The sequence below is a fragment of the Mixophyes fleayi genome, chromosome 11 (assembly GCF_038048845.1).
Source record: "Mixophyes fleayi isolate aMixFle1 chromosome 11, aMixFle1.hap1, whole genome shotgun sequence".
Classification (NCBI taxonomy): Eukaryota; Metazoa; Chordata; class Amphibia; order Anura; family Limnodynastidae; genus Mixophyes; species Mixophyes fleayi.
The window spans coordinates 2,166,977-2,182,465 of record NC_134412.1 but is presented as its reverse complement, the minus strand read 5'-3'; the positions used below and the strand labels follow the sequence as shown (position 1 = coordinate 2,182,465).

Here is a 15,489-nt window from a genome sequence, read left to right as displayed (position 1 = left end):
TGTGGGACTATAAATCCCAGCGTGCCCAGGCAGTATGAGAGCACCTGGTATAGGCCCAGCAGCGGGTCCAGAGCACCTGAGCCAAGCTGGGCCCCCCCAGCCCAGCACTCCAGACCCCTGTTCTCCTACAGTGACTATCACCTCACCCTGGTCTCCTAAATACCTCACCCCACACAATCATCATCCCTGTTCACCTCCAATCATCCTACACTCCCCCAGGAGCCGCTCCCTGTTCTCCTACAGGTCTGCAATGTTCTCTCATTGTCTAAAGTTATATAGTAACTCCTGGATTATGTTCATTTATTCAGAATAATCCCTGAAGTGTTCAGTTTATCTAGAAACTTTCGTCTGCTTAAAAAACTACGTCTCATTAGTTTCAGTCACTATTGTGTGTGTTAAATTCTAATTCTTAAGTGTAACTGATGGAAGTTGCTGATTGAGAAACCTGAACTAGACCAATGGAACGGACGCTGGTGGCTGTAATAAATACAACCAATCCGACACACACGGAGTAGATTTACTAACGAGGAGATGTAGCCCACAGCAACCAATCAGCTTCTAGCAGAGCAGAGCTTCAGTGTTTGCAGCTATGGGGTTAGTTGACCCCTATGTGTTTATTACTCAGGGATACGAGAGGTCAGAAATATAAGGTCTTCCAACCAAGCACCACTGGCACACCAAGGTCTGGCATTGGCTATGAAGACCAGGGGAGGTCATACTCATGGAGACAGACGGTTTAAGAGCCAAGGTGAGGACGGGGCATTAACCACAGGTACAGCATCTTGGGACAAGGGGTGTGTGATAGTGGAGATGTGTGGGGGGTATTGTACATCAGACCCTGTAGCTGTGGCACTAGGAGTAGATGTCACGTCAAGGAGAATCTAACGGATAAAACAGCTGGAAGCAGAAGACGACGACCTGTGGATATTCTTCATTTCAACAGAATAATATCATGGGGGGAAACAGACTTTTATTTTTCATAGAAATTGTCAGATTAATTGTCAAGTGGCCATTAAAGTCCATAAACAGAATGGAAAGAAAACATCCGGACAAATCTTCTGCGGGAGGATGGGGCTGGAGCACTGCTTCCCCCGCTTACACCCGACACACATGAGTGCTTACAAAAATGACATGAAATTTACAAAACCTCTAATTTAAAGTAGAATTCCTCCTTTACACCCCATGAAAGATCCCCGGCCCCCTGCTCCAGCCCCTGTGCACTGCTCAGTCCTCCCTCGGCGCTGTGTTGAATTGATGGCTGTTCAGTCAGATTTTTCCTTCTCTCTCATGTGCAGGAAGACGACACTGAATATGAAGAGGCCGATCATCATGGAGAAGGCGCTGGCGTAGTACGGATAGGCAGAAGGAATGAACCGCTCGTACTGGGTGTGCTCGAGCGGGCGTACAGACACCTGCAGGAATGAGGGGAGAGATGCAAAATCTAAACTGAAATGGGAGTCTGAGAAGCCGGACATTAGTAATTTTGACTTTGCAGTAAACCAGCCAATATCTCTCCCCTCCCCCCCCCATTATTTTTTTATTAAGTTGTTTTTTTTAAACTTTCCAATAAAATGTATTTGATGGAATAGAAAACAAATATTTAATATAAAAAGTGTACAGAAACTTCCCGTACATTCTGCGATAGGCTGAGTCGCAGACACTATCTGAAGCACCACCATTGCTCCCTTTGCAGATAACACCTCTATCTGCACCAGTGGGCTTCAGCCATTTGTTTAGAGGGGAGAAAGGTGAAAGGAAGTCCAACTGCGAGCTCCCCACCTTACCCAAATATATAAACTATACAGTATTTCCACATTTACCTTCCACAAAACACAAGAAATGATCTCCCTTTGCCCAAGAATTGCCAGATCTGTGTGCAATGTCCATATTACCCCATGATCACACCCATGGAGGGACTTTATAGCGCTCACTGAGAAACATAGTTGTGTATCAAACCATTGTCCCATAGATTGCATTACCCAGTATTGTTTTATTATTGTTTGTTCCCAATTGTAAAGCGCTACAGAAATGATGATGATGATCCATTTATAGAGCGCCACTAGTGGATAAGGGCTCACCTGTGTGGCAGAGTAGAGGTGAGTGTATCCCAGTCGGTTATAATCCACCTTGAACTGGAACACACCGTACACATCTGGGAGCTTGAACTGGACGCTGTACTTCCCACCTATAGAAGACACAAGTTATATTAAACGGGCAACGGGAGCTAAAAGGACAGCAAAAACTTGGCGTCTACCAAGGGCGGACGGACACCATAGTTATCAAACACGGAACCAGTGGATAAGACTCACCGTTCTTCTTCAGGAACGTCCTGACAAACGGATCAATGCGGACAAATTCCAGCTGAATGTCGTCTCCATCGTAGGGAATCCATTTGCCCTCGGAGAGCTTTTCGATCACAATGCTGTATTCCTGGAGGGTAACATAAGACAGAATTACTGGATGGAGGGACACGGATGTGTTCCAGCTCGGAGAGGAATATAAGCTGTGTGCTGGATCACATGCTCAGCGCTGGCTCACGTACCACAAGGTCGGTGATTGTATAAGCGCTGGGAGGTTCCGTTTCTCCAACACGATGATGAGAGACGGCTCCGACCCTTAGAACGCCCTCCTCCTTAAACACCCAGCGGGACAGGGACACAGCCAGCTCGTAGTTTCCAGTCTTTGAATACCTGAATTAAGGAAATAGAGCAGAGACAGGTTCTGAGTTTTGTTGCTTTATATCCAGTGGGAAAGCAATAAATGCTTTGATCAGACTATAACACACCTGGTAGAACCGGGGGCAGCTTTCTGCACAGCAGAGTTAAAGAAAGCGTCACTGAAGAAATCCAGAGACCCGCTGAAAACAACACGAGCGTTATTCCTGGCCTGGAGCCCGGCAATCAGGAGAGTGTTCTTCCCGACTGCGTGTGGATACTGTGGGATGGAAAGAGGGATCATGTGGGAAACCTCTGAACAGCGGCACAGAAAGTAGGGATGAGTTCATGAATAGGACACCTGTACCCATAGAATACTACACATATTGTACATAGATCACTGTAAATGTACTGAACGCACATCCACTTTCTAGGTCACCTTTCTCCGCTATGACATCAGTTCTGTTCTCTACGTATCATAGTGTGATCCTTATATAAACACCCCAAACGCGTCACTCACCTGGCAGCCATATTAATGGTGGTGGCTGGAAGAAACAGGAGCACTTACCTGTGTAACGGATTTATCAGGGAAGAAGGAATAGGAGGTTGAGGAACCGGTGAGGATGTCCAGCACCAGAGGGTTGTCAGGATCAGCCACCATACTGCACAGAACAGGACAAGGAATATTAGAGGACGTCACAGGAGCCCCGCACGGGGCATCACAGATCACTGCTGAGTATACACTCACCCGACACCGCGGAAAAGAATGGGGTTCAGGGTGGATTTTCCCACTATAGTTGGAGCCTTCAGGAGGTTCTCGGGGTCAGCTACGATCAGGGTGTGCTGAGGGGGTAATAATGAGACGTATCACAGTAAGAGTTCTATCCGAGCCGCAGCTTAGTAACCAATAAGAGCTTTATTTCTGGGGGTACGTACCTGGCCGGGGTCAGAGATGTCACAGTTCAGGTGATCAATGACAGCAGTTTTCTCTTCATCAAACTCTATGCCGCACTCACTGCCCAGTTCTCGCAGAGGGTCCCCTGTGTAAGGAGACTCACAGTAAGCGGGACAGAAGCCATTTATAATGAACTAGGCCTGCAGATATGGATCGTGTACTCCTGAATGTGAGAAGTTATGGGCTCACCTATATCAGAGCTGGCGGCCACCAGCACGCTGCCACCGCCATCGATGAATGAGCTGATTGTCTCCACATTGATGTTCCCTCCGAAATCTGCAGGAAACAAGTGTCATATTACCGGGTACGTACAAGCGTAATCCAACATGAAAATCATCCCAGGTGTGGAATAATCCAGATGAAGAACTAGTGTATTATTGTTTGTGCATCATTTGATGCAGTTACACTATCATGATGTGCTCAATATGTAATACAACCGTTGGCGTAAAGTAACAAGTAGATTTCTTCTGTAAGAAACACCAGACATGAGGTTTTTTTAATAAGTGATCAATAATACTATAAAATAACCAATGTTTATATTTATTAAACAATATTAATGGTGATATTAACGTCACCAGTCACTATGTCAGTGTGAGACTCGTTGGATGTGAATACCAATGAGCAGACTGCAGGTATGATCCGCACAGGAGGAAGCTCTGTTAAAAATGCAAAACAAACCTATTCAGCTGTAAGAAGCAGCCTTTAAATGGAAGGAAACAGAGTTGTCCCAGTTTCCAGTGTATAGAGGAACATAACATTCTTCTAAATATTGCACAGTAACAGGGACGTTCTGGCAGGATTGTCTGCACATATATAATAGGACTAATAACACAGCTGACTTCTTATATTCTAACATCCCCACTGCTAATCCACGTTCCAATGCTTCTTCCAAACTACTCTCTCTAACCTCCTCCCTCGGCCTCTCCCGATGGGTTGAATCCTCTACTCATTGGGATGGCCATTGCCTTGAACTTGTTTTCTCTAGACTATGCTCAGTTTCTGATTTTCTTAACGTTCCTTTCCCCTCCCGGATCATCACCTTATCAGCTACACGCTCATCACCACTGCTCTAACCTCTCCCCTGTCAAACTCTACCAAGCCTCCTCATACCCGCAGCAATCTTAACTCTATTCATCTTTAACAGTTCTCCACCTCTCTCCAACACCTTCTCTCCCCAATCTCTACATTCTTCTCCACTGATATGACAGTACCTCATATTCACCAAACCCTAGCAACAGCCCTCGATCAAGTGACTCCAGCGACTCTTCATACTACACGTCGACCTCGAAGTCAGCCGTGGCACACTAAAGTGACGCAAAATCTTCAAAGATGTTCCCATAAAGCAGAACGTCATTGGCGTACATCTTGTACTTCTAATGATTCCTGCATATATACTGCTATCTACCTCTCCTATTGAAATGCTCTGGACACTGCAAAACAAACGTACTTCCAATCACTCATCTCTGCTCTGACTTCTAACACCAAACGCCTTTTTAGCACATTTAAATTTCTTCTCATCCCTCCCACCCCAAACCCTCCGACTATCAGTGCCCAGTATCTTGCTTCAAGGTGATAAAGAATATAGAAAGGTGCGTCACATAATATATAATACAACAATAGTGGCAGGATTCTTGTATGAATTCTGAAGTAATTTATCACAAAAATATACAGGTAAAACGGTATAAATATAAATAATTGAATGAATGTCAAAAGCACATGTATAAATATACACTATATATCACAACGGACCGCTAAGGAATAATATACTCAAATAACCAATAGATAACATATATAACACGGATTTTTCCACAACACAAATTGAGGTAATAGATAAAACCAAGTGGGTGGCCGGTCCACTAAATATATAGTCTGCTAATGATGTGTATCTATTTGGTTGTAATGGGATTTAAAATATGCTTCTCATATGTAATTGCCTTCTTCTATAATTGAAAATGTAGTTCAATCTCAGCAAATGTGTGTGGTGGCTGTAAAGGAGAAAAGGTTCTTCTCTCCCCGACGTCTGAACAGCCGGAAGTGAGACCCACAGTCATGAGCACTTTGTGGTGAGAACGTCTTGTAGAATAGATCATATTCAACCTCACCAGATTTACTGTGGTGACTGTTAGGGAGCATCTCACGCTGCCTCCTCACTGGACGCAATCCATGACTTTATCCTCTCGCGACTCCCGGCTGCCGCCGCCTCTTCCATCCACTGCTGGCCCCGGCTTCGGCCTTCCATCAAGCTGGTCACCAATTACTCTGAGGGCCATCCAACATCTGCGTGGCCTCCTCCGCTCTGGTCCTCCGCCGAAATGTGCCCGATGAGAGTGTCGCTGCCTTAACCCGGGTCTTCCCATCCTGACTTCTGTTGGAGTGTGACTTCCGGGCCGGCGCTACTTCTACCTACTATAGGCCGCGGTCTCTGCCTACCTTCTGCTGGTCTCTGTTCTGGTCCTCCTGCGATCTCTGGTCCCACTGCCTCCAGCTGTCCCTGCTCTGGATGCCTCGCTGCTGCCCGACTGGTTCCAGTTACATCGCCGCTGCCTGCCTGTGTCTCCTGCACGCTGCACATAGCCGAGTCTCCGGCCTGTCGCCTCCTGTTCCAGCCTCATCTTGTCGTCTGGTCTCCGGTCTGACGGTCCTCCACGTTTTCCCCCCTGCATTTGGTCTCCTGCTCCTCCGGTCCGACGGTCCTCCACGTTTTTCTCCCTGCATTTGGTCTCTGTTCCTGCCCGGCGCACACCTGGGATTCGTCCATCTACCCACCACCGGCCTCCTCAGCTCCTGTGGACTTGCTTCCCAGTCCTGCTCACGTGGACACCCTTCCTGGACATCCTGCTGCCGTGATCACTCTGCCTTCTCCTGATTGAAATCTACGTTGAATGTATTGTATTGCACTATATCTAGCTTTACTGACTGTTTTTGCTCTCCTCTTACCACTTCACTCTCTGGTTATCCTTTCTGTTGTGTCCTGCGCTACACTCACTATTGATGTACCCGATTGCTTAATTGGTCACTTGCTTTTATTGTCCCCCATCTACTGTTTTATCCTCGCTTCTTTGTAATTGCTACACCCTTTCCTCTCCTTTTTACCTGTGTTGCTCCTGTTTCCCTGTCTCTCACCATGCCGCCCCGCTCGGCTCCCATACCCATCCTCTCCCCTCACCACCCTCTTGGCGCCAACTCTCACTGCCCCATCTCACACCCTCCGCCTCGCTCCATCAACCCTGACAATCTTATCCAAATCTCCCCTCTTCCCTCCCTCCCCTTCTCATGTGCCCTCTGGAACTCCAGGTCCATCTGTAACAAACTCCCCTCCATCCACGACCTCTTCATCTCCCACTCTCTTAACCTCCTCGCCATCACTGAAACCTGGCTTTCCTCTTCTGACACCGTCTCTCCTGCTGCTCTCTCCTACGGGGGTCCCTCCTTCACCCACTCCACCAGACCTGATGGACGCCAAGGAGGCGGAGTGGGCCTCCTCCTATCCCCTAGCTGCACCTTTCAGGTCATTTCCACTATACCTTCCCTCTCTTTCTCCTCCTTTGAAGTTCACTCTATCAGTCTCTTCTCCCCCATCCACCTCCGTGTCTCTGTCATCTACCGTCCCCCTGGCCCTACCTCCCTCTTCCTTGACAACTTAGCTGCCTGGCTCCCTCACTGCCTTTCCTCTGACCTTCCCTCCATCATACTTGGCGACTTCAACATCCCCATTGACAACTGCTCTGACCCCGCCACCACTAAACTTCTCGCCCTTTCCACCTCACTTGGCCTCACCCAGTGGACCTCTTCTCCCACTCACAGTCTTGGCCACGCCTTAGACCTTGTCTTCTCTCATCACTGCGACCTCTCCGACTTATCTATCTCTCCCTTCCCACTCTCTGACCACCATCTCCTCTCCTTCACTCTGTCTTCCTCCCAGGCTCCCACCTCACCGAAATCTACCCTCACTAGGCGCAACCTTGATGCTATTGACACTACAGCTTTCTCCTCCTCTCACCTCTTCCCTCCTTGGCCTGCCCTGACCAGGCGTCCTCTCTTTACAACCTCTCCCTCACTACTGCCCTTGATGTTGTTGCCCCGGCCTCCTCCATCCCCCAACGCCGCCTCATTCCCCAACCCTGGCACTCCAATCTCACCCGCTTCCTCCAAAAATGCTCTCGCACTGCTGAACGCCTCTGGAGGAAATCTCGTTCCCTGGCTGACTTCCTTCACTTTAAATTTATCCTCACCTCATTCTGCTCCACCCTCTCCCTTGCCAAACAATCCTTCTTTAAGTCCCTCATTTCTTCTCAGTCCTCCAATCCCCGCCGCCTCTTTGCCACCTTCAACTCCCTCCTCTCTCCACCCCCCCCTCCCATCCCACCTTCCCTTTCCGCCTCTGACTTCGCCACCTTTTTCTCTTCCAAAATTGAGGCCATCAGACTTAACATCTCCTCCCTTCCCTCTCTTTCCCCCCCGTTTCCCTTCACCTACCCCCACCAACCAACTCTGGTGCTCCTTCTGCCCCACCTCGGGTGATGAAGTTCGCTCACTTATTCTATCCTCTCCACCCTCCACCTGTCCTCTCGATCCTATCCCCTCTCGCCTCCTTCGCTCTCTCTCCTCCACGGCCTGCTCTTACCTCGCTCACCTCTTCAACCTCTCACTCTCCTCTGGCGTGGTCCCCTCTTCTTTTAAACACGCTCTTATCTCTCCCATCCTCAAGAAACCTAATCTTGACCCTACCTCTCCTGCTAACTATCGCCCTATCTCTCTTCTCCCCTATGCTTCCAAATTACTTGAGGATTGTTTACAACCGCCTCACCAGACACCTCTCGGACTACTCCCTCCTTGACCTTCTCCAATCAGGCTTCCGCCCCCTCCACTCCACCCAAACTGCCCAGGCCAAAGTTACCAATGACCTCCTACTAGCCAAATCCAAGGGTCACTTCTCCATACTCATCCTACTCGACCTCTCTGCGGCCTTTGATACCGTTGATCACCCCCTCCTGCTACAAACTCTTCTCTCTCTTGGCCTATCGGGTTCTGTCCTCGCCTGGTTCACCTCTTACCTCGCTAACCACCTCTGGCTCTTCCTCAACCCCCTCCCCTCTCCCTGTTGGAGTCCCTCAAGGCTCTGTTCTTGGCCCTTTACTCTTTTCACTCTATACCTCCTCCCTTGGCGCTCTCATCTCCTCCTTCGGTCTTCAGTATCACCTCTACGCTGACGACATTCAACTCTACATCTCCTCGCCTGACCTCTCCCCCCTCCCTTCTCTCTCGTGTATCCGACTGCCTCTCTGCCATCTCCTCCTGGATGTCCTCGCGATTTCTCAAGATCAACATTTCCAAAACGGAGCTCATTGTCTTTCCTCCCCCCAGGCTCCCCTCCCACCACGACCTCTCTATCACTGTTAATAACACCTTCATCTCTTCTGTCACCCAACTTCGCTGCCTAGGCGTTACCTTCGACTCTTCTCTCTCCTTTACCCCCCACATTCAATCCCTTGCCCAAGCCTGTCGCTTCCAACTTTGCCCGCAACCGACCTTTCCTCTCTCAGGATGCCACCAAAACTATCATCCATGCACTCATTATCGCCCGCCTGGACTACTGCAACCTCCTCCTCTTCGGCCACCCCCTCTCCCATCTCGCCCCCCTCCGCTCTATTCTTAACGCGGCTGCTAGACTCATCTTCCTATCTCGCCGCTCCTCCTCCCCTCTCTGCCTTGCCCTACACTGGCTCCCCATACCCTACAGAATCCTTTTCAAACTCCTGACCACAACGTACAAGGCGCTCTCCCAGTCGACTCCCCCCTATAACTCTAACCTCCTCTCCATTCACACTCCTGCCCGCTCTCTGCGCTCAGCCAATGACCGTCGCCTCTCCTCCACTCTGATTACCTCTTCCTACTCCAGAATCCAAGACTTCTCCCGCGCTGCCCCCCTTCACTGGAACAACCTCCCTCGCTCCATCCGTCTCTCACCCATTCTTAGCTCCTTCAAACGGGCACTAAAAACCCACCTGTTCCTCAAAGCCTACCCACCTTCCACCTAACCCCGCCTCCCCTCCTTTATACGCCAACTCACTCCCTCTGTACCTGTGTTTTGTTCACCCTCCCTTAGGATGTAAGCTCATTGAGCAGGGCCCTCCTCCCTCTTGTGTCCTTACCAGCTCTTCTGCTCCATCTCTACCGCATTAGCCTGCTTAGAGCTCCTGAAGTGTCAGTAGACAGTACAGGGTATTACATTACTGAACAGTAAACAAAAAATACTGTTTGTGCATTGTACGGCGCTGCGGAACTCTTGTGGCGCCTAACAAATAAAGGATAATAATAATAATAATAATACTCTCCCCTTGCTGATAACTACGCAGCCGGAGAGGATATCCACCATCCAGGTCGCTGCACCATATTTTGCATAAAGAACAAACGCATCCAAAAAGGAATTATGAATGAACTGAGAAGCTGAGAAAATAACCCCAATCCTTCAGCAGATCCAATAGTACGTAGTACTAATGGTGGATGTAGAAAGCTCTAACGCCTTTCACCAGTAATGCATGTGATATATTCCACCTTCCTCTAGCTGTCTTCTTATAGTGCTGCTCATTCTAGATCAGCATCTACACCTGTGATGTTATCTCCTTCACTGTTATACCATTATTATGTAGTTCAATCAGATCCAATATGTATATACGTAATATCTATATAAAATCATAACTAAAAGGTTGAAGAGATTTAAAAGACAACTTCATGTGATGTTAAATATATACTAAACCATAAAATATAACATTCCTACAAAACCTATTAACACTATGACATATGTATTGTAATAACAGGGATACGCGACGATGAACCCGACACCAAAATACTTCACCAAAAATAGAAATAAGATAAATAATATGAATCTTACTTCAAGGACAAGATTGATAAGATCAGACTTGAAATGGTGTCATCTCTCTCGACAAACAATCAGATCAATTCCTTCCCAGCCTTCTCGGACACCTTTCTCTTCATTCGATCCCACAAATGAAGATGACATATCTACTCTCTTCTTATCTTCCTACTCTACCTCCTGTCCTCTTGATCCTATACCCTCACAAGATGGTAGATCTGTCTCCTGTGCTCATTCCACCTCTTCTAGCGAGACTTGACTATACTCGGCTCACACACTTCCTTTCTACAACCTATTGGATCATCTTCAATCAGGCTTTTGTTATCAACACTCCACAGAGTTGACTAGTTTTAGCAGTGATCAAATCATTGACAACCTTAAAGTCCATTACTCTTCTAATTCTCCTGGATCTCTCGACTGCATTTGACACCGTTGACCACTCTCTTCTCATACAGACGCTACAATCCCTACGACTTCAAGATACTGTCCTTTCCTGGTTCTCATCCTACCTTTCTAATCGCTCTTTCAGTGTTAATTTCTCTGGATCCACCTCTGCTCCGCTTCCTTTATCAGTAGGAGACCACAAGGCTCAGTCCTAGGTCCTCTGCTGTTCTCTATCTATACCGCTTCACTAAGGAAACTAATAAACTCCTTCGGATTTCAGTATCATCTCTATGTGAATGATACACAAATCTATCTATCCTCTCCTGATCTCTCACCATCTGTGCCGAGTTAATAATATTTCCACCCACCAAGAGGAGTTACCTACCTTACATTTCTTTTGAAAACATGAACATAAATCCCACCCCACTAACTCGCTGCCTAGGTGTGATCCTTGAGTCAGAACTATCCTTTGTTCCCCACATCAACTCTATATTCACATCATGCTGCATACATTTAAACACCTCCATTCTGCACAAGATCTGCGTCTCTCAATCCACCCTCATTACATCCTCCCATTCCCGGTTATAGGACTATTTTTGAGCTGCACCCACTCTATGGAATTTCCTCCCTCGCACAATAAGACTTACCTCTGGTCTACAAACTTTCAAACGTTCTCTGAAAACCCACCTCTTCGGGCAAGCTTATAATATTCCTCAACCACTCTCTTAACCTCACCAGGTTACCGTATTACCACCCACTACACAATTCACACAAGATAATAACCCTCTGACCAACACTGCAGTGTGACTGGATCATATAGCCCATTTTACCTTTGCAATCTGGCTTGCCCGAAATGTAATATGTAGACCTAACCTCATGTATTCAACTCCTATTGTCCCATAGATTGTAAGCCTGTGAGCAGGGCCTTCTTACCTCTGTCTGTATTACCCAGTATTGTTATATTTTTGTGTTTGTCCCCAATTGTAAAGCGCTACGGAATTTGCTGGCGATATATATATATATATATATATATATATATATATTGATGATTATGATGATACCTCAGGGTAGATATATAATGAGGTACAAGGTAAATACTAACCTTCCACAGACGGTGAAAAGATGATGAGATTGTCGTACAGAAATTCGCCATACTTGATAAGAGACAGGCTGGGATCATCAGCTGTCTTGAAGGAAAGATCGAAGCCCCTGTCTATAACAGAGAAGCAGTTATTGGCACAGTAAGCAGCTGGTGTGGACAATAACAGACAAGTAAAACTAATTACAGTGGCTGGAAACATGACACAGATCTCTGACAGCACCTCGCTATCTACTCTGGATAACGAGATGAACACCGATAGCAGATCTCAATGTTTTACAAAATAAAAATTCTGCAAAATGCGTAATGTAAATAATGGATGTGTCCACACCTGGCGTTAATACTGTATTCTAGAGCTGTAAAGAAAAAGTATCAGGACAGAGACCTAAATATGACTGTTATGCTTTATACATTTATCACCATAATCCACGTTCCACAAAATCATCTTCATATCTTACTTGTATCACCCAATAGAGACAGCACTTACTACCACAGAACTGAACTGTGATTAATTCCACCTCTATAGTTTTTCCTAAATTGATAGTTTATTTATAAAATTAAACTTACATTAGACCTCATGTTAAAATCCATTCCGCATACATCACATTTCCATCAGGCTGGCTGGAAAATCTGGTTATTTGATGAATGCCATAGTATAAGGTCATTGGATGACCAAACCCATTTTATTTAGGCAAATCGATCAAATAATGACACCTGCACAATCTGTTCATCCAACTGTCATGTATGCGGTTATTCTGAGACTGGGCCAAATCCTAATGTGTACAGCCAACCATACAATAGCGGGTGACTACAAGACGGACACCACCTCTAAATTTTCAGCAGTTAGTAAAGCTGAAGACCCAGTAAATGCAGTACATATTCTGTACACTAATATACTACACAGAGGACGACCAAAGTGGAGAAAAGAAACTCTGGGATCAGTAAGTCACGTTTTCTACCATCTTAACACTTCAAACCAGGGGTGGAGGACGACTTATTGGCGGACTTAATTTCAAATTATTCATATCATTTGTACAAACTTATGACACTTAGTAGGCCAGCAGAATACCCTTATTTATAGTCTTGAAGCCCCTTATTATCAAGGTTATTGGTTCTGACTTTTTTCACCAAACCTCACATAAAATGTTCCTATATGAAATCTACTGACAAATACCAGAGCTCTTCTTATGACAGATACTCTGGTCTACAGATGGTAAAATAAGTTTAAGACTCTTCAGCAATATATTCCACTGCAGCCAGAACATTAATTTAATCAGTAATGCTCCAAGAACAGACAGCACATTGATCTACTTACTAACAGATTGGAGTAAGAGAATAACAGAAAACAGACAATGTCCTCCTAGTGTGTCTCAGCCTGTGTCGCTGTAACGTTCCTTCTTCACCCCCAACACACACACACTGTGTGTATACATATCTGCATTACAGACTGGACCTCCATCCTGTAATACTTCTATAGCGAGAAGGCCACCCCCCCCCCCCCCCGTGTATATATATATATATATATATATATATATCTGTATTAGAGAAAATATTCCCCCATTGAGAATATGTATGTAAAAATATATATTTCTTTTAAAGATTGGAGAATGTCCTCTTCCTAAAATGTCACAATTCCTTTACAAAATACATATTCTATTGACGTTTCGGTCTTCTTAGGGACGTTAGTCACAGCCATCAATATAGAAGTGGACTGATCTGAGCGAGTTCTCTGTACAGCGCTGCAGAATTGGTGGCGCTATATAAATAGCTGATGATGATGGTAGTGGTCATGACTGGTGAGTGACCTCTTCTCTAAAAGAAATGTGCATTGGAGAAGCCTGAAAGATGGATCCATGAGGAAGCACCAAACAGGATGTGATGAGTGCAGATGATATTGGAAATTTATAATTAATATATATATATATATATATATATATATATATACACATACACACACACGACCACCGCCATCCCTTCTCCCTACACACAAATCCAGTTACTGACAGATTACCAGTTTGCTGTCATTCATCTGTCACTCTGATGTCCTTCTAGAATCTCTCAGCCTGTGTCACTGTAACTCCCCCCCTTCACCCCTATCACACACTGGTGTGGGTGAGTGTGAGATATTTGTGTGTGTGTATGTATATATATATATATATATATATATATATATATATATATATATATATAGACCACCCTCCCCTGTCATTATATATATACACACATACATACATACACACACATACATACCCCTCCCCTCCCTCTGTATCACTATATAGACATATACTGCGTCTCACCGGCTATATATATATATATATATATATATATATATATATATATATATATATATATATATACACACACACATACATATATATATATATACACACACACATACATAGAGGATCCCCCTCCTCTGTGTATACATGTGTGTACTAGGGTGAGTGAGGACAGGCACACATACCCCTCCCCTCCTCTGTATAACTATATAGACATATACTGCGTCTCACCGGATATATATATATATATATATATATATATATATATATATATATATATATATATATACACATACACACACATGCATACAGGATCCCCCTCCTCTGTGTATACATATGTGTACTAGGGTGAGTGAGGACAGACACACATACCCCTCCCCTCCTCTGTATAACTATATAGACATATACTGCGTCTCACCGGCTATATATATATATATATATATATATATATATATATATATATATATACACACACACACACATACATACAGGATCCCCCTCCTCTGTGTATACATATGTGTACTAGGGTGAGTGAGGACAGACACACATACCCCTCCCCTCCTCTGTATAACTATATAGACATATTCGGCGTCTCACCGGCCAGGCTACGGAAGAACAGTGAGTGAGTCTCCCTCAGGTTGATGTTCTCCAGCAGGACCAGGGTGCGGGGGCTGCAGAGGGCCCCGGGGCCCAGGGCCAGGAGCAGCAGCAGCAGGGAGTACAGGGGAGCAGCCATCATTACCCGGTCCTGAGCAGCCGCCTCCACGTCACCGGAAGCGCTCTGCAGCCGGCCAATCACTTTGAGACACCTCCTGTCAAAGTGCTACCACGTGACCAGCGTCCTGAGCTCACCGCCGCCATCTTTACTACGGGCAACACGCGATATTCCTGCCCGAAGCTGCTGATAATATTACCATGTCCGGCTTCCCGTTCACACAGTGATATAACCTTCCTAGTACGTACATCACGGCTGTAAGACGGCGGGTTTGATAAGATTCACTTTATTACATTACCCTCTGCTACTGACAGGAGATCAGCCAGAACCGGGGCAATGAGGGACGGGAGAACAGTACTGCGCATGCCCGAGGCATTGGCCAATCAGGAAGCGCCAACAGCAAGGTGCAGGATAAAGCGCGGGAACCACGAGGTGACAGAAACCTTCTATATAATGTTATTATACACTGTTATTATACACTGTTATTATACAGCTCCTTACTGTTATTATTCACAGTTATTATACAGCT

General features: G+C 45.8%; 1 protein-coding gene and 1 long non-coding RNA gene across 2 annotated transcripts; both read right to left on the bottom strand.

Moving 5' to 3' along the window:
* Positions 1-950: 950 nt before the first annotated feature.
* Positions 951-15,030, bottom strand: DDOST (dolichyl-diphosphooligosaccharide--protein glycosyltransferase non-catalytic subunit). The gene is made up of 11 exons (XM_075191245.1): positions 14,843-15,030; positions 11,970-12,080; positions 3,799-3,885; positions 3,591-3,694; positions 3,403-3,497; positions 3,223-3,316; positions 2,786-2,934; positions 2,543-2,690; positions 2,310-2,430; positions 2,079-2,185; positions 951-1,412 (listed from the first exon to the last, which is right to left on the bottom strand). The coding sequence occupies exons 1-11, from the start codon at positions 14,982-14,984 to the stop codon at positions 1,263-1,265; spliced, it is 1,308 nt and encodes a 435-aa protein (XP_075047346.1). The 5' UTR covers positions 14,985-15,030; the 3' UTR covers positions 951-1,262.
* Positions 3,892-11,886, bottom strand: LOC142107676 (uncharacterized). Its single transcript, XR_012679995.1, has 3 exons — positions 11,629-11,886; positions 7,231-7,490; positions 3,892-5,006 (listed from the first exon to the last, which is right to left on the bottom strand). It is a non-coding gene; the product is annotated as an uncharacterized LOC142107676 (long non-coding RNA).
* Positions 15,031-15,489: the final 459 nt, after the last annotated feature.